The sequence below is a fragment of the Rhinatrema bivittatum genome, chromosome 8 (genome assembly GCF_901001135.1).
Source record: "Rhinatrema bivittatum chromosome 8, aRhiBiv1.1, whole genome shotgun sequence".
Classification (NCBI taxonomy): domain Eukaryota; kingdom Metazoa; phylum Chordata; class Amphibia; order Gymnophiona; family Rhinatrematidae; genus Rhinatrema; species Rhinatrema bivittatum.
The window spans coordinates 135,716,786-135,736,825 of record NC_042622.1 but is presented as its reverse complement, the minus strand read 5'-3'; the positions used below and the strand labels follow the sequence as shown (position 1 = coordinate 135,736,825).

Below are 20,040 nucleotides of genomic sequence, written 5' to 3'. Positions count from 1 at the left end.
GACATACAGCCTAAACAAGTCAAGTGGTGTAATATTTTTTATCACAGGAAAATTTAGGAAGCGTAGATTATGGACCCTTATATTATTCTCAAGTTTTTCCAATCTTCTATTCATGTCATTATGAGTTAATATCACAGTTGTATGTACTTTTTCCAATTCAGTCATACGGTTCTCCATTTTAAGCAGATTTTGTTTCTGTTGTTCTATTTCTGTAGCATTTAAATTTACTTGATTTTTTACCTCAATAACTTCTTTTGTTAGCCCCAAAATAGCTTTTTCAAGGGATTGAAGTGCTCCCCATATCGTTGTTAAAGATATTTCCCCAGGAGGTTTTTCCAGCTTCAACAGTTTCGATTCCTCCTGTGCTCGGGCAACCCCTCCTCCACCCATTGCGAGGCCAGCATTCTCCTCCATTTCCACGGAGCCAAGCCCTTCAGAAAGGTTCTGTCCCTCGGCACTTCCTGCCTCCTGGGACCTTACCTTCTCCTGGTGCTCCTGAATAGTAAGTCCTTCAATCACTTCGGGTTTCCCCGTTCTCATCGCTGTCCCTTCTCCGAGCTGCTCGGTCGTTCCAGCGGCCATCTTTTCTCTCTCTTCCACTTCTCCTGGAGGTGCTGGTCTCGCTGGCGAGCCGGGACTCAGCAATGTCTCGGTCAAGGAGAGCCGACCTCGCTCCAAAGATTGCCCTCCAGTGACCTGGTCTCCCGGTAAAAACGGCGGTATGGCTGGAAAGAAGCTGCCAATATGGGGCTGTGATGTCTGTAGAGGTGCAGAAGTCCTTTCTGCACCTCTAACCAGCGCCTTCCGCTTGGTGTGGGGCATTGTAGCTATTTAGAAACAAAAATCAACGAAGAAATATTGCGGAAGGTTGAGAGCTTCTTCCAGCACGTCTGCCCAGGACGCCATCTTGAAAGCTCTGTTCTTAGCTCACCTCATTGCTCCTTTCTGTGGACAGGGTGGCATCATGGTGCCCCTCCTCCCCAAAAGATCCCCTTCGGGGTAGGTTCTCTAGACCCAATATTATTTCTTTTTTAAAGATTTGTGCAACAGTAGCACCAAATCTGGAAAAACAAAAGGCTCAACCAAGTCAGAATCCTTTTCAGGTAACTCTGAAGCACCTTCTGAGTTGCTCCATACCACCCCGGGTTCCCCTGGTCTAGGCGATATCAACAGAGGATTCCCATCCCCATCCTCTGAAATGATCTGCACTGTGGGAGACGAAGATAAAAAAAATGTCCGCCTTTCCTGCGCTGCAAATTGCACCATCACAAAGGCAATCAGAGCTGTGGGACTGCTGTCTCTTTACTCCAGACTTTCCCTTTTCAGCGGCCGCCTGTGAGACCCGTGAGGATACCTCACTACTGCCAATGCAGCTACTGCACAGACCGAAGATTATAACTTGGCCCTATGATCCCTGGAAGCCATACCCTGCTTCCCACGTTCAGCGGGAGCAGACATCTTCACGGCACGCTGTACCACAGCTGCCTTACCTGGCTTCCTCCCTCCTCTGCACGGTCCTTTCACAACCCCAAAAACCACCCACGCTTTAGACCTAAGCATCGGAGACCATCCTCACTCCTGCCACAGCTCTCGCCAAGTCAGTCAGCTGTTCTGCCGATCACTGCATTACAGCTATTTTTTTTTGTTTTATATTCAAAGTTCTTAAATGGACCAGACCCCTGCAAAACAAGAAAACCTCATTTAAAAAAAGGAATTAAGTACTTCCCTTTAGGTAATCCTCAGGGAGAAAAAAACTCATGTGAAAGACAGCCAGCACTAGTGGCTTTCACCACATCTGTCTAAGACATCAAGGGCCACCAACTCCCTGCTCAACTCACTCAACCAGGGAGATGGTTCTAAAACAGAACCTAACACTTCTGGGAATAAATCAGGTCTCCAAAGTCTGTCTGCAGGTTTTACACCTCTACCATCTGTAGAGACAGAGAATAATGAGCGATTGCAGGTAGCACACTGTCTTATGTACAATCAGTACAGAAAAGCTTTTCTTCTCGGTCTCCATCTGCTGGTAGGAGAGAAAAACCCATTTGTCTGGACTGATCTGGGGGACAATAACGAATGTTTGTTTTTCAGGATATCCACAATGAATATGCATCTATTTTATTTAATTTATTTGTTAATCACTTATAACATCCAAGCGATTTACAAGTGGACATAATAAAATATAACATTCATAGCTGAATAAACAAGAAACGAGCAAAGGGTAGATCTACATACACTGGAGGCACGGCATGCAAATTTATCTCATGCATATTTATTGTGGTTCTTGAGGAACTAAGTTGGCCATCCCTGATCACTGCTTATCAATGCATGAAGATAGTAGTGTTATGTAGCTGCAGCCCATATCACATGGGGGGGACACACGACATTTTCAGACTGCCTACACTGTGGGCTTTGCATCAATTCTCAAAGTGAAAATATGTGCACTTTCTCTTTGAAAATTATCATGAGCACAAAGTATTCACGATTACGTGCCTCTGCTTTTTCTGCAGGGGGAGTTTTGCTTGAAAAATATGTGCAAAGATTTGAAGATTCAATCTAAGAATTTACATTTCCTCCCTGGAAACACTTTCTTTAAACGAGACTAAAAGTATGAGAGTTGTTGAACACTAGATGCAAACCTTTAGCCACACCGAGGGACATTTTCAGACAGCCAATTTATACAGATAAAACACCTTGGGGTAGATTTTCAGAGCCCTGCTCGCCTAAATCCGCCCAAAACCGGGCGGATTTAGGCGAGCAGGGCCCTGCGCGCCGGGAAGCCTATTTTACATAGGCCTCCCGGCGCGCGCAGAGCCCCGGGACTCGCGTAAGTCCCGGGGTTCTCGGAGGGGGGCGTGTCGGGGGGCGGGCCCGGTCGTCGCGGCGTTCCGGGGGCGTGTCGGCAGCGTTTTGGGGGCGGGTACGGGGCGTGGCCACGGCCCGGGGGCGTGGCCGCGCCCTCCGTACCCGCCCCAGGTCGCGGCCCGGCGCGCAGCAGGCCCGCTGGCGCGCGGGGATTTACGTCTCCCTCCGGGAGGCGTAAATCCCCCGACAAAGGTAAGGTGGGGGTGTAGACAGGGCCGGGCGGGTGGGTTAGGTAGGGGAAGGGAGGGGAAGGTGAGGGGAGGGCAAAGGAAAGTTCCCTCCAAGGCCGCTCCGATTTCGGAGCGGCCTTGGAGGGAATGGGGGGAAGCAGCGCGGCTCGGCGCACGCAGGCTATACAAAATCGATAGCCTTGCGCGCGCCGATCCAGGATTTTAGTGGATACGCGCGGCTCCGCGCGTATCTACTAAAATCCAGCGTACTTTTGCTTGAGTCTGATGCGCAAGCAAAAGTAGGCTGTTCGCGCGCCTCTTAAAATCTACCCCCTTTTCTTCAACTGGGTGACTTTGAAAACTGGCATCAGGGAGGATAAGTCTGAAATTTCGTGAGTAACTTGTGTGCCAAACATATGCAAAAGTTTCATAAATTTTTAAAGGGAACTTGCATGTGCAAGTTCCTTTTGAAAATTAGCCCATCTAATATACCCGCACAACTTACACCTGCTCAAACATTTGCACAAACTTTCCCTTAAATATCTATGCATGCACTTTTGAAAATCAGAAACTATGCAAGTAAATCCCAACCCATCCACAGTTCCACCCCTGCAGTCTGGGCAAACTTAAATGCATAAGTGACATATGTGTGAGTTTTCCCACACAAACCCTGGCAATTTTATATCAAGCCATTTCCTACTACTAGTTAGCATTTCTAAAGAGCTATTAGACACATGCAATGTTTTATCTACATTAATGCTTTTGAAAAATTATCCCCTTTAAGTATTTGAGCCATGACATCTCTGCATGTCCAAGTTGGCTATAAAAATGTAGCTTTTGGTTCAAACTAGGTTACAAAACAAAACCAAAAAGCCCTAAAATAACTGAACCGAGCATGAACTGCTCTGATCTGCAACACAACCAACTTACCCCCTTCCTGGTTTCTATTCTCTTCTCTTGATCCCATTTTACATCCTGAAGGAGTGAATGATCAGGTTTGTTGCTCACTTTTCCCTTTCTGCTAACCCTCCAATCTCCAGATCACATCTTTCCGTGATTATGTAATAACTCATAACACTTGTTACGAGATTGCTAATCCCTTCACTACCCCATGCAACATTTCCGAGCATACAGAAACACACTTGTGCTTACCTTATCATGCTCAAAGAGCTGCAGCAGAAAGGTGGCCACGGTGGCTGTGATGCCAATGAAGAGGTTGATGACGATCAGAAACACATAAGCTGTGCTGGGGACCTCAAACCAGAAGGAGGCCGGGTACATGATGGGAGTGATAGACCAGCTAACAAGAAAAGGGTTAAAACCACAGTCAGTGGCAGACCCTCTAAAGAAATTCCACTAAGATACTTGGCTGCCAGAGGATACATTACACTGAGCTATTCTGCTACCAGAGAAAACGGAAGAGACTATACTACTACAGTCTCACAAGAGCATATACACTTAGCTAGTTTACTGCCTGGGCATGGATTAACATTGACCTCAGGGTGTTAACAGGTTAGGAAACATTTTCAGGCGCTATGTGGCTCGGTTGGTTAGCCGGATAAACATATCCAGCTAACTAGCAGGGTACAGTCAGTGGTGCGGTCGCGCCGCTGAATATACCCGGCTTTCATAAAATTAGCTGGTTATATCTAACCAGCTAACTTTAGGACTGCCCTATGGCCCGACCAGAGTTAGCCACATAAATTAAGTGGCTAATTCTGCTCCTCTTTGGATTGCCTCTTGCCTGCCCACAGAATGCCTCCTTCTTATCAGGCTAAATTCTAGCCAGGAAACTAGTCACCCAGCTAAAGTTTAGCCAGATAAGGGCTAAATATATTCAGGTATATCATTTAAAAGGTTAACTATTATGTTATCCATCTAAATGACTTTTGAACATTGATCTCAATGTTTATATGTGCCTGGTGATCCTCATCCCATGCTGCTCATACCCACCTTCTCCAGCTTTAATCTTTGTTGATAACTAACAGAGCAAGAGGTACGCTTCTACGCTGCTGGAAGGCTTTTAAATGCCAGTGCAAATTTATCAGAACTTTTCAGGCATATGATCCAAATGTATCCCAGTGATGGCAAGCTTGTGGCTTTCATGTCATTCCAAGAAGGGAATACTTCTCACCCTTCCAATTTGTTGAGCCCACCACTGGGCCGAGTTGTAACAGGGACAAGGGGCACGTGGCGATTTGAAGCCAGCTCATATCCAAATTGGCTGCTCTACAATCACTGGATATTATATCCAACCCCCTACATTCTCCCAAACTCCTTCTTTTATATCACCGCAAACTAGCTTTAGAGCACCCGTGCCTTCCCTTGAGAGTCAAACGCATGACTTACCCATAGAGTAGAAACAGAGAGAGGACGGCTGGAAAATTGGTGGGTGAAGTGTATGCCGGCAGGTCAAAGACAAAGAGAATGATGATACAACAGGTTGCTGGCACCAGGTAATTCAGCTGAAAAACACCACCAGGCACATCAAGAAAGAAGTGAGAAATAAAATCTTCACAAAAATAAATGTTACTTCTGAAGAAATGGCTGAGCAACTTGTTAAATTCTTGGAGACATGTAGCCTAGTGGTTAGAGCAGTGGGCTGAGAACCACTGAAGCCAGGGTTCAAATACCACTGATGCTCCTTCTAACTTGGGTAAATCAATTCACCCTCCATTGCCCGGGTACAAACTTAGGGCTCTATTTACTAAGTACTTTTGTCATAGACACAAAATGGGAGAAAACCTTTATTAAATAGGCTCCTTAGCGTGAAAGCCCTTTGGAGATGGAGAAATATCTACTGTACTTAAATGTAACTCTCCTTGATCTACCAATGAAAAGGCATGAACTAAATATTAGGGGTGTGCATTCGTTTGCAACGTATTGGCAATCCACAACGTATATGCCATATTCGTTGTATGCGTGGGGGTCATGAAACGTATGGCGAACCCCCACGAATACAACGTATCACTAATGAATAAACCCCCACCCTCCTGACCCCGCCAAGACTTGCCAAAAGTCCCTGGTGGTCCAGCAGGGGTCTTCGAGCAATCTCCTGCACTCGGGCCGTCGGCTGCCGGTATTCAAAATGGCGCCGATAGCCCCTGTGACATAGTAAGGGCAAAGGCTATTGGCACCTTGGAGGGACTCCTGACCTCTCCAAGTCTTGCCAAAAGTCCCTGGTGGTCCTGCGGGGGTCCTGGAGCAATCTCCTTCAGTCGGGCTGTCGACTGCCAGTATTCAAAATGGCGCCGATAGCCTTTGCCCTGCCATGTGACAGGGGCCGACCAATGGCACCGGTAGCCCCTGTGGCATAGGTACACCTGGTCATGACCTACTTCACTAAACAATTGATTGTCGTTAATGATATATTGTAACTGAACCTTTGGTGGCACCTGTTAGAATGTACTATAGTACGCATTCACCTATATTAATTTATGTGCCTACATGTAAACCGTTGCGATGGTATATAACTTAGCGACGGTATAGAAAAGATTTTAAATAAATACAAATAAATAAATTAAATTTAAAGGGTTGGGATGGGGGGTTTTTTGGGAAACGAATACATATGTAATTAATGAACAGATCGGGGTCTCCCGAGAACGGATGCAACTAATTTGGGTCCCGACGAATACGAATACTGAATGGGACGAATCTGTCCCTGCTGCACATCCCTACTAAATATAAAATCATAATATATTAAAGATATCATTTGAAAATACCTACAGTACCTGAATGTAATCTGCTTTGGCTGAAAGGTGGAATATAAATACATGGAAAGAAACAACAACAAAATTTGCTGTTTCATTTTGGTGCTGTTTCTAATCCAAAACACAAAAAGCATTGAAATGTGGTTTTCTTTCGTTTTATAGCATGTGTTAAATGGGTTGTATAAAAGCATTTAGTGGGCTCTATAGACCAATTAGCGTGGGTTAAAATAAAAAAATGAAACCCAAAAGAAGAAAAGAAATACAAAAACATAACATTTTTTCCATGCATCTAAACCAGGAAGAAGGTAGCAGCTGCATAAGCAGAAGGTCCTGTCTTATGGGACAGGAGCAATAGGAGTTAAACAAAACCAAAAACCCTTCTTGCTTACAAACTAGAACAGACACATTAACCAATTCTGGATCTTTTTTGGCTGGCTTTGGATGCGACAGTCACTAATTCACACTGGCTGAACACATCAAATATTTATTTATTATTTTGACTTATTTCGACTTGATTTCTGCTAATTCAGAAAATAAAATGCTCTAATGGTGACAAATAAAAATCAACACAGAATATTTGCAGAATTTAGACCAAACCAAGTAGACCTGGACTTCATAAACAGAACTAGAGTCAGATTCTGACAGAGTCACAAAGGATCCCAATTATCCAAGTAAATTTGTAATATTCACAGGTTCTGGGAAGAGGCGCACCCATCCCAAGCTATGATATCAAAAGAATTGCCCACAGCTTTTGATGTCTTAAGAGCAAACCCAGCTGGGGATTTCCTGATACAGACTCAGTGGGCAGGAATAACTGCCAGAAAAATTAAGCAATTATGTCTTTATTTATGAAATACTTTCAGTACAAAATAACCTAACACATGAGCTTGACAGAGTAAGATGAAAAACTTACTTTTACGGTTATAAACAAAATGAGAGTTTACCAAATAGGAAGTGTGCAGGGAAAAAAAACTTGCAGTCTTTTCTGTTTTTTTGGAAGACCTGTGAGGTACCAAAATGGGAATCAGCAGATAAAAACCAAAAGTAAGATGGTGCAGGGTCAGAACCTCAGCAGAATGAAGCAGATAGATTAGGTAATACAGAGAAAGTAATGACAGAAGGTGGCCAGCCAGGAGGCAGAGGCCTGGGTATCACAGAAGACATCTTGCAGGTTATGAGCTAGATATACTGCACCGGATTTTCAAAGCTCTATGCGTGCCAGGCCTATTTTCAAAGGGCCCGGCAATGCGCATAAAGCTCCGGGACACATCTAAGTCCTGGGGCCTTACTAAAGGGGCGGTCCGGGGGCGGGGCAGGGCATGGGTGGGGGGGGTCCGGGGGCGGGGCGGTGTCAGAGGCTCCCGGCACAGCGGCCATTTGCTGCTGTGCTGGGGATCGGGCGCCAGGGCTGAAGTAAGTTTTAAAACAAGAAAAAAAACAAGAAAAAGATAGGGGGGAAAGGGCGGGGGAGGTAGGTGAAGGGAAGGGAAGTTGGGGTGAGGGGGTAGGGAATGAGGGAAGGCAGCGGGGCTCGGCGTGGGCTCTGCGCGCGCAAGGTGCACAATTGTACAGCCCGTTGCGCGCGCATGTTATAAAATCACGTCTATGTGTGCGCACTGGGTAGCACGTGCACATGGACGTGCGTGCGTATCTCTTAAAATCTACCCCACTATGTTTTTTTTCCCATTTTGGGGCAATTTTCCAATTCTTTGCATTGAACAAAGTTTGCAGGTACTTTTTACCCACAGACTTTGCACCAAGTCTCAAAGCTAAAGCATGCACGTACTTTTGCTTTGAAATTTGCCGTGGGAGAGAGTAACCACAGCTTTGCACCTGTTTTTTCTGCAGGTACTTTTTTAAATGGAAAATATTTTGCACAGATTTGGAAATGCAATCTGTACATGTTATTTTCTTCCCCACCCCTAATCTAAATTTATCCCCATGAGCGACATCTGTCTGTGCAAGCACACATGGTTTATCTGCATTGAGAAAGGGCAATTTCCAGGCAGCTGATTCATACGGTTAAACACATTTTACCTCTTTGTATAACAGCCTGCATAAATTTGCAGGATCTTAGGTGCCCAAGTTACCAATTTTCAAAGCTATATTTACCCGCATCATCCAGCTTTGAAAATTATCCCAACAAAACTACGGGCACACAATTACACCTGTTATTTGGTGCGTGCAGTTTTGTTCAGAAAATGTATGCACATGGAGGTCAATATTCAAATGAACGCCTTTGCTAACAGAAACTGCTATGCAATTCAACAGCGTGTGACTTGCACAGCAGTTTCAATTTACAATTTCAGGCATTTATATGATGGCTTCTCAATGTGTGGAATCCTTTATTGGTTTTCTTATTTGTTTTTTTCACATTTGAGGGATTTCTTTTGTCTTTAGTATGGTCAGTATTCAAGGCTATTTAGCTAGATAATTCACAAGTAATCCATCTAAAAGGCATGCTTTTGAATACCGAGCCACTTATTCGGCTAAAATATAGCCAGATATACAAGCGGAGTTTCAGTGGCATTTCAGGGAGTAAGTTATCCAGATAAATCTGCCAAATTTTAACCATAACTGGCTAAGTTTGCCAGATAATTTTAGACTGGCCTCAGAGGAGATCCAAAGTTATCCAGCCTTGCGAGGCCGGATAACTTGCCATGTAACCGGTACAATGGGGTAGCCCCATCACCTTCTAGAAAGATGGGAAATTAAAGAGTGATTGTTTGTCAACCCCTAGGAGAAAACTGGGATTTCGTCCAGGTAAGGAGGGGAGGGTAGAGTAGAGTTCCTTAAGAGGAAGGAATTTGGTGAATAGGTGCTGCCCCAGGGTCTTAATGGAATGTCCAATCGGGATTTAGGGAAGGAACCTCAAGACACAGGTGGGAGCAGTGCATAAGGAGTCTACACAAATAAGAGGGACAGAGAAGGATGAGGAGATGGAGTATCTCCCAAAAGAGCCTGAACCTGAGGGTTCCTGAAAGTCCTGGAATCTGAAACCTCAGCCTTAACATAAGAAGATGATGATACTGGGACAGAAGATCCATTTTGTGAAAGGAAGACATGAATGGCTACAGTGGTCTACAACAAACACTGGAGCCGATACAATATGAAGTGCGACAAAACGTGCACCCAAACTGGGTGCCCGTTTTTTTCAACGCGCACATATCCCCCTCTCCTGGGCACCCGATGCAATAGGTAAATGAGCCGCTGCACTAAAAAGGATGCGCCAGGGATAAATTGTGCGTCCCTAGTACGTCCATGGCATGGGGTGCCCCGGAGATGTGGCTGTGCGCCGGTTAGGAAAACAGACGCTCAATTAACGAGAATCCGTTTTCCTAACACACGCACAGCCATGGGTTAGGAAAATGGACCCTTGCAAATTGAGCTTCCGTTTTCCTAACCTGACCAGTGTCAAGAATTATTTTTTTCATGCTGCTTCCTGTGGTTTCTTCTACTTAATATTGGGAGGAATCACAGAAAAGCAGTAATTTCTGCCTTTTTTTGAGCCCTTGATGCGCATCAAGGCTTAATGCCAGCTCCGGGGCTGGTGTTAATTCTTGCGTGTAAAAACGTGCACGTTAGGTGCATGGTTATTTTTTGCATAAGGGGCAATAGCTAGTAGCCTCATCTATATGGCATATACATGTGATGAGCATCATTAGCTATGAGCTTGTTTGGACGCACTAATCCCCTTTTTGCATTGGGTGTTAGCCTTGTATGTTCAAAATTCACGCCCTGTCATGAGCTAACCTGTATGCTAGCCTGAGCACATGATATGACATCGGCCCTAAGGTCAGCTCTAAATTTCAAACTATAACAAACTTTGCAGTACTGACTTGGGGTGGTTGTGGTTGAGTTTATTTATTTATTTAACATTTTTTATAGACCGTCGCTCAGAAATCTATCGAAACGGTTTACAACAGATAAAATCAGTAAAACATCGTAAATTGTAAAATTAACGTAAAGTTTAACTTAAAACTTAAAACTATCATTCTCTACATAGAATTTCTAAAATATTCCTAAAAACATAGCTCCTATCATGCCCTACATCACTCCAGGTCTCCTTCAGTGTGTAGAACCCATAAATTCTTAAAAAGAAAAACTCCTGCTATGTGATAATTACTCATACCAGCATCCAAGGAAGATTAGGAAAACTCAGGAGAGAAAACTCAGCCATAGATGGGAGCTGAGCTAGGGTAGATCTAGCTGGGTACTGCCCTAGATCAAACAAGTCAGCTAAAAGAACTGTAATTTGACTTGTGGTGAAAATACTGTGTGGTTGACCTGTATTTAGCTAGAATAATATGGTGCCGTTTCTCAATTAGTTAAAGGCACTGTGAGTTGGCTTGTGCAAACTATGACCATCTAAGTATCCTGCAGTGGAGAACTGCCCAAGGAAGTACATACAGTGTTTTGTTTAATTATTTTACAGTGGAGAACTGAGGAAATGCAGATGGTGTTTTGGAACTAATGTCACCTTTATAACAGCCTGAAGAGAGACTGGACTCACAATCGGTGGCAATGCTAGGATAACTGGACCTCACTTGAGGGAGTCTTGGCAAGGACCACACAGTTCTTTCAGCAAGGTTTTACTATAAGAATGACTGAGGCAAAGTATTTAGAACCTGTGGTAACAGATACTGGAGGGTACCTTGACAGTGCAAACTGACTCTAGACTAAATTACAAAACAGGATATGTAAATTTAGTCTGGAGTCAGTTTGTACTGTCAAGTGGGTTTGTTTGTTTTCTTTTTGTTTATACAGGAAGAGTGACCATGGTTACAGAAGGCATCCTTAAGTGGACAGTGGACCAGTGCCAAAAGCAACAGGAAGCAACCCAGCAATTAACAGAGGACAGGCTGAAACAGCAGTCATAACAACAGATGTCTTTAATTAAGTTATTGGAGGAATTATTGGTCTCCATACAACAGCTCTTTCACCATCATTGCCGGACAATGGTACCGGGGACTCAGAAACGGAAGGCCAGGAGGGTGGCAGCTGCTTAGAGAAAGGACTGACTTTAACAAAGATGGGCCCAGGAGATGACCTGGATGCCTGTCTTGTAAACGTTTGCGTGTGTGACAGTAGCAGCAGGCTGGCCATGGTCAGAGTGGGCAATAAGATTAGAACCTTAACTAATGGGGGAGGCCCAGGTGGCCTATATAGCTTTGGATGCTGATAGTGCTATTGATTACCAGGCCTTAAAGGAAACTATTCAGGACAACTTAGGTTTAACACCCGAGAAATATCTAAGTTCAGAGAATTACCTTAGGACTGCCCCCTGGCAGTGGCGCAACAAATGAAAGATCTTGCATACTATCAGTTATGCTCTGAAGAAAAAACTCTTGCAGATGTCATAGACATGATTGTCTTGGAACAATGTATATACTGTATATATGGGCTACCCGAGGACATCCGAAATGGGTTATAAAACAAGGAGCTAAAACTAAGTAAGGCAGCGAATTTGATAGAGCACAATCAGGAGGTCAGTCTCCTTTACATGGGTATAAGAGACCGGATATCACAAATGTCAAGAAAAGGATCCTGAGAAAAGCCAGAGATGGGGGCAAGCCACGGAGGTAAAAGAAGAGAACCAGAGAAAGACCCTTTTGGACCCTGGGAAGTGTGCCCCCCCCCCCAAGATGATTAGTTATTGAGGCAAATCTACGAGTGGACCGAGGGGAAGCTCTTGTTAGAGACCAGTCTCAAAAGAAGTGCTATTCCAGCAGGCAAGTAGGATATTTGCAGAGAGATTGCTCCCAAATGGAGTGTGCTTTTGGGCATAGAGGAAGAAGTCAGAGAGTATTTCCTCCTAATTCTTATGAGAGATGGGTGTGGGAGATGTTAAAACATCAGCTCTCCTTGACACGAGGGCCAATCACAGTCTCATTTCTGAGAGGATTGCCCAAAGAATAAGAAGGGACCCATCCTAGAGGGAAAATATGGGGAAAAAACTGAGAGTACCTGTACAATGTATTCATGGGGACCTTAAGGAGTAGGTGACCCAAGAGGTGAACATTCAAGCTGGAGCATGGGAGGGTCAGCTACAGATGGTGACAGTTAGAGGCCTCCTGTTTTCTGTGATTCTTGGGTGAGCCTGGCAGGTAATGCCCTTCTTATTACCAAGTCAGGAGGTATTAGTGAGCATCAGATCTCAGCAGAAAGGATGAGCTGACTTTCCCCACTCTGGGGAAAATTTTCCCCTTTGAGGGGCCAGAAGCAGTACAACCTCCAGGGGAAGCTAGGAAGCCTAGGGCACAGAGAAAGACAGACAAAAGAGAATGTCCCTGGCTTGGATTAAATGACCTATTTCCCAGTGGAAGTAAGAATACACTAGCAAAAGTACTTCAAAGGTTTCCAGATTTCCGGGTTAAACAAGAAAGGCATGAAGGGTTAAGGTATGATGTCCCCACTAATACCGGTATATAAAAGTTTCTAAATAAAATAAATAAAGTTGAATTAGTAAATAAAGGAGAAAGGAAATGTTGCCCTTACTTTGAGATACGTGAATTATTATACAGGGTGGAGAGGGGAGTAGAGGAAATGGACCCTTAACAAGGGAAGTTCTGATGGGATATTTTAACCCTTGCTCACACTCACTCCTTATCAGGCCATTTGAGGTCCATAGTACCCTAGCCAGTGTGAAACTACAGCTCCAGTGGCCACAGATATATCATGATATAAAGGAATATTGTCTCTCGTGTCCTGAATGCCAAGGAGTGTCACCAAGGATGCTTGCTAAGGATCTTTTAATACTGCTCTCTGTGATTGAAAAACCTCTTACACAAGTGATGGTAGATATAATGGGTTCCCCAAATAATAATTCAAAGGGACATCAATATATTTTGGTCATTTATTTATATTTATATGCAGCCAATGCAAAAAGCTCTAGGTAGCTCACAGTTCTACATATATAATTGTAAAACCTAACAAACAAATAAACACAACAAATCAGTACCAGTAAGGATTCCCTGTTCAGACAAAAATAGACCAGCCTGAATAAATGAATCTAGAGCAATATCTTGAAACCTTTAGTACAAGTTGACAGACGTAGTTCCTGTGGTAACAGATTCCACAAAGTGGGAGTAGCCATTGAGAAGGCTCTCTTGTGTCTCTGCCAGTTATACATGACGAAATTGGTACATCAAGCAATCCCCTTTGCGAGGATTGTAGAGTTCATGGCAGATTGTATATGTGCAGCATGGTGTTAGCCATGGAAAAGAGTCAAGTGCAAGAAGCTCATGCACCAGGATTGCAATCTATGCCATTAGATTTCCTTGGGTAGTGCCTTTGAGAAATCCTGCCAGGTTAATCGCAAAGGAATTAACATTTTCTGTCCTCAGGAAGTTGTGACAGACAGAGGCAGCAATTTTATGTCTCATTTGTTACAGCAACTTTGCCAATTGTTTGTGGTAAAACATAAGTACCTCTGCTTACCATCCACAAATCGATGGCTTAGTTGAGAGATTCAACCAAACCCTAAAAGCCATGTTACAAAAATGCTTAGGGACAGATGCTAAAGAATGGGATTATCGCCCTTATTGTTCGCTGTGAAGGAGGTGCCCCAAGCACAGGATTTTCCCTGACTGTGCTCCTTTTTGGTAGACAGCCAAGGGGGTTTCTATTAGACATGATAAAAGAATGCTGGAAGAACGGGACATCTGAGGTTATGGACATTTTGTCTTATTTGAAAAGGTTAAATGATGGAAGGGATATGATTTTCAAACTGACAAGGGATAATGTTCAAAAAGCACAGAAAAAACAATAGATTTACTACGATCATCAGACCCGATCACGATCGTATCAGTGTTAATTCCTTCATCACCTAACAGAATGCTAGCCATTTGGAAGGGACCAGTAGACGTATAGGAACATCTGGAACCATTTGCTCATCGAATAAATATAGGTAGAGGCAAACTGCAAACTTTTCATATCAATATGTTAAAGCCATGGCTAGAGAGAGAAGGCTTAATATGTTGGAATATAGAGAGGACACTGGGGATTTGGGCACACAGGTTTCAGACTTGTATAGGAAACAAGAAAGACAAGAAGAAGAGATGCTAGCCAAGGCTCAAGATGTATTCTCCACATAGTCCAGAAGAACTAAAATTCTTACCCATAGAATAATAACTAGACCAGGAGAAATGGTGCAGCAAAGACTCTACAGGCTTCTGGAGGCATAGAGGACTGAAGTAGTAATGCAGGTGGATGAAATGCTGAAACTGAGGGTGAATGAGCACATGGTCCAGCCCTATAGTAGGGACTACTTATCACCACTTACCTGGCTAGTTAGCAGGATATCTATCTATTGGGCAGACAGTGGGTGAATCAGGGCGGCACTACTTATTCTGGCTAACTGCTGATATTTGGACTTATCTGGTTAAGTTAACTGGATAAGATAGACCTGCCAGAGAGTGGGCCCATGGATATAACTTATCCAGCTAAGTGGTGATAAACATGAGGATATTCAGCAGCATAGCTGGAGCAGTGAATAAGGAGTCAGTGCCGATAAGAGGGAAGAGAAGGATGAGGAGATGGAGTATCTCCCTATAGAGCCTGAACCAGAGGGGCTGGAAGTCCTGCAACCTAAAACTTCAGCCTTAACAGACAGAAGATGAAGTCTGTGTTAGACCAGGGAGTCTAACATGTGCGCTAGTTGGAGGGCCCGCCGAAACTCTGAGGCGCAATGAAGGTGAATGGCTGTGCTCCGATCTACAACAAAGTCCGTGCAAACTACAACAAACACTGCACTACAGAGTTTCTTTCCCTGCTATGTGATAATTACCGATACCTGCATTCAAGGAAGTTTGGATAAAACTCAGGAGAGAGGAAAGAAATTAAAACTCAGCCACAGGTAAGTGGTGAACCAGGGCAGACTCAGCTGGATACTGCCCTTGATCAAACAAGTCAACTAAAAAAAACTGTGATTTGACTTGTGCTGAGAATACTATGCTGCTAACCTACATTCAGCCAAAGAAAAGTGGAGTTAAACTGTGCCTAGAATGATATGCAGCTGTTTCTCAATCAGTTAAAGGAACTATTAGTTGTCTTATGCAAACTATGTCCATCTAAGAATCCTGCAGTGACTAACTACTCAAGGACATACATACTGTTTTTAAGTATCCTGCAGTGGAGAACTGCCCAAGGAAATACAGAGTGTGTTTTGTTTATGTATCTTATAATAGAGAACTACCTGAGGAAATGCAGATGGTGTTTTGGAACTAACGTCACCTGTATAACAACCCGAAGAGAGACTGGACTCTTCACACCAGATATCTTCAAAAGATATCTAGTTAAATGGTGCTCTAACAGTTAACAAAAATCCTATAACAGTGGGTCTCTTGGACCAATTCCCACCTCATCCCACCATAAATCTTTTACAACCCTTCTCGCCGAGCCCACCCAAACCCCTCTAAAGAGAAATTAGCTGTAAATTTTGGTGCTAGGCTCCCCATCCCCTGTTTCCCTCCCTCCCCGGGAAAAAATAAAATAAATAAGAGCTCCTTCAGCCCCCAATCCCCCCCCCACTACCTACCCTCCTCTTCCCCACAGGCCCCCCCACCCACTCAATTCCTCAATCGTGCCATCATTTGCAGGACCAGGATTGCAATCTGATGTGATCTCAGGTGCTTCTGCCGTAGCTCTTTGCAGCTGCACTGGAAGCGTAAGTTATCAGTGGAACTGTCCAGCCAGATAACTTTAGATCTAACTGGACATATTCAAAATCTGGCTGGTTAGGTTTAAAGTTATTCAGCTACAATTAGCCAGATAACTTTAATCAGGGATATTCAGCAGGACATTTATCCCACTGAATATCTGGGACAGCTGAATAACTTGTCTGCTCGCTGGCTCACTTAATATTGGGCCCAAAATTTTAAAATAAAAAAGAATGTGCGTATGTCCCAACCCTGCCTAGACTGCACCCCCATGCATGTAAAAGTACTCATGGACAATGTATGTACTTGTAATTTTACAGGAATATCAGTCATACAATTTTCTAAAGAGCCATTTCTGCAAGTTACACACTAGTTTACCCATAGAAGTCTCTTTGAAAAAGGTACCCACTTTGTCTATGGGGAAAATGCTTCATACATCCAGCCCTGTGTGACCTATACATTGGAAATCAGAGGATGCACATATGTGGTTCGCAACTCATTGCACACAAAGACTTGTCCTTTTTTAGACATTAAGGGCTTCATTGAAAGAATGGATAAAAGTCCGACTGCCCTATTTATGTACCTTTCAGCGGTACCTTTGGGGGTTTTTTTTGCACAAGTTCTTATCTAATGCTCACCATACGCCTGGCAAGACCTGGACCATTTCACAAACATTGCAAGAAAATCACTTTGCAAGCTTTTAGGAGATTTGTTTGTACACTGATCTCTTTGTAGTTAATATGGCACAAAATTCTGCATAAATCCTAAATATGGCACAATATTTAAATTCATTAAGCACAATAAAATGTTTTCAAGTTTGCAAATCTATTGTCTAGGTCTTAAATATGTTCTGAAGAATTGTATAAAATCCCAGTCCTCAAATACACACACACACACACACACACACACACACACATACGTGCAAAGACACCTACATACATTCACAGGTTCTGATCAATCTGGCCTATCTACCCTCATAAATTAACAACTTAAACAAATTTTAACAATAGATTTTACCATATCCCAAATGTAATTGGCCAGCCAATAGATCACCGGGTTACAGCTGCTAACGAATTGCAGGTGCTTGGCTTTGGTGGACTTCTCAGCTACCAGGAAAACTACAAAGCTTGCTGGGACAAAGGACATTGCCACGATGATGAAAATGGCTATCACTACATCAGTGCCCTGCAACCTGGTGGAAAGACAAAGAAAGGGGAAGAGATCTGGGTGAGAAGATCTCATCGGTACCGGAGACAAATCGGCTGCTTTGTAATTTCTGCTTATTGTTTTGTGCAAAGACTTTTCCCTTACTCCCCCAACCCATGCAACAGAGTCCATCCATGCACAGTTTCTAGAAATATGCATCTTTTCTTCTACATGTAGGGTATAGCTCTCCCAGAAGCTGCTTCCAATACTGCTTCGGACTGGATACTAAGTGTTAGCATCAGGACTTAGAACTGGCACGTACAGGTAATCGAGTGACAGGCTGGCACTGGTCTTGTTCATCGGATGATTGGTGACTGTGATCCCTAAAACAGATTACAAGACAGGAGCCTCAGACCTAATACAGAATATGCCGCAAGATCACTCTATGAGTAATGAGTGCAAAAGGAAAACTCAAGATCATTACAAATCTGCCAATTACAACAAAAAAAACGTTCTCCTGTGGTACACATATCTGTTCTGTCAAATCCCATCTTACCATTATTTGCAAATGTAGAGGGAAAAGGGGAGAGCAGACAGGAAAGGGGCAAACATAGCAACATTGGGATGCTATTGACAGGATCATACCCAAAGACAGGATTTAGAAGGAAAATGTATTTATTTATCTAGCAATCACACTTATAAACTGCCTTTTCCAAGAATGTATTTCTTCATTGCTGTTCGCAATTGCACATACACAAATTCATAAGACTAACTGCATGACTACATAATAAACAATAAAAGAGAAATCATAAACACTATAGAACTCTCCCCACTGGGGAGTTTATTTTACCCCTTGGCTTTACAATGATTCTCAAAGTGAAAGTGTTCATGTGCTTTCGCTTTGAGATTTGCTGCAGGTACAACCTCCCCACAGGCAGCTGGGCCTGCGTTTTGTGCGGATACTTTTTTCATGGAAAATAATGTGTGTATAGTTGAAAATGAAGATTGCAGGGTACAATCCGTCTAAATGGCTTCTGAATATCTATTCAGAAGCCATTTAGACGGATAACTGAAAAGTTATCCATGTAAATGGCGAATTTGGCACTTTCATCTGGCTAAATTATAGCTGGATAAGTACCGTAGTTATCTAGCTATAATTTAGCTGGATATAAACAGGCTGTTCTGGGGAGGGGTTCAGTTATGCAATTAACTTAGCCAAATATTGGGTATATCCGGCTAACAGGGTCATTTTTTAAATTGCGTTAGGGCAACGCCCACGATAATGCCATAATGCATGCATTATTTTTCGCATTGCAAGATGCGTATGCAAATTTTCAAAATTTAGTAAAAGGGGAGGAGTTTATGAAAATGAGGGGTATAACGCATGTTATGTTGCTAGAAATAAGATAGAGAGAAAGCGAGAGCCTCTGTAGTGGTAGACATATTAGGCAACTATTTATACCACTGTAGGAGGGTCAACTAGTAACTCGAGGTGAGGTTTTAGTGGTGGCCTAGGTTTTGGGGGGCAGTTTTACCTGCACAGTCCGAGGTACAAACAGCACACTACACATCAGTAAAGATTGATGTGATTTGGAGTGAGGTAAGGTACACAAAGATGAGATTTGTACATTGTACTCTCGCCCTAGCTTGATGCACTCTCTACCTAGCTGCTTTCAAGCTAGGGTTAGGGTGGAAATGCTAACCACACCCCCAGGGAAGTCATTTCCTGGTTAAAGATGTATCCTCTTAAAAGATGGCACTGAGGTGTTTCAGGGGTGCAGCTTAATTTTATCCAGCTAACTCTGGTCAGAAATATAGCGATCCAAAAGTTAGCTGGATAACAAAAAAAGAATAAGCTAACGGCCCAGCAGCAGTCCTTCCACCTTCCCCCCACTCCCAATGTGTTAAAATAATTCTAGCCCAAGTCAGCCCCACCCTCCCAACCCTGGAAAATGCTAAAAATGTAGCTGTGGTCCAGTGGCCCCCCCCCCCTTCCACTCTCCAAAATGCTTAAAAGTGCAGTTGGGGACCAATGGTTCCCTCTCACACCCCCAAAATACTTAAAAATGTACTCATGGCTCCTGACCCCCCAATATGCAAAATAATTGTAACTAATTTAGATTTAGCTCATGCCTTTTCATTGGTAGCTGAAGGCGACTTACATTCAGGTACAGGATGTATTTTGGGGACGATGCGATATAGGAATGCTGAAAATGGGCGCTACATTTTCTTAACCTGCGCCCATCCACCTCTCCCAGGCGCATGATGTAATAGAGAATTGAGTTGCCATGTTAAAAAGGAGGTACTAGGGGAAACTGTGCATCCCTAATGTCTCCTCAGCAATGGGTGCCTGGGAGAGGTGGCTGTAAGTGCGGGTTAGGAAAACAGACGCTCAATACGAGCTTCCGTTTTCTCCCACTACTGGTACAATATACATGGCCTGGACCATGCCTGTTGTGCATGTACATTGGGTGCCCTGAAAATTTTTTT

The 20,040-nt window shown here is 43.5% G+C and overlaps 1 protein-coding gene across 3 annotated transcripts in view; it reads right to left on the bottom strand.

The window, feature by feature from the left end:
- Positions 1-20,040, bottom strand: part of ABCA2 (ATP binding cassette subfamily A member 2) — a 382,666-nt gene that overhangs the window by 66,915 nt on the left and 295,711 nt on the right. For all 3 annotated transcript variants that reach the window (XM_029612786.1, XM_029612783.1, XM_029612787.1), the window contains 4 exons: positions 17,873-17,933; positions 17,422-17,596; positions 5,385-5,500; positions 4,188-4,335 (listed from right to left, as the gene is read on the bottom strand). In XM_029612786.1, coding sequence (XP_029468646.1) covers positions 4,188-4,335; positions 5,385-5,500; positions 17,422-17,596; positions 17,873-17,933 — 500 coding nt within the window. The remainder of the gene's footprint in view (positions 1-4,187; positions 4,336-5,384; positions 5,501-17,421; positions 17,597-17,872; positions 17,934-20,040) is intronic.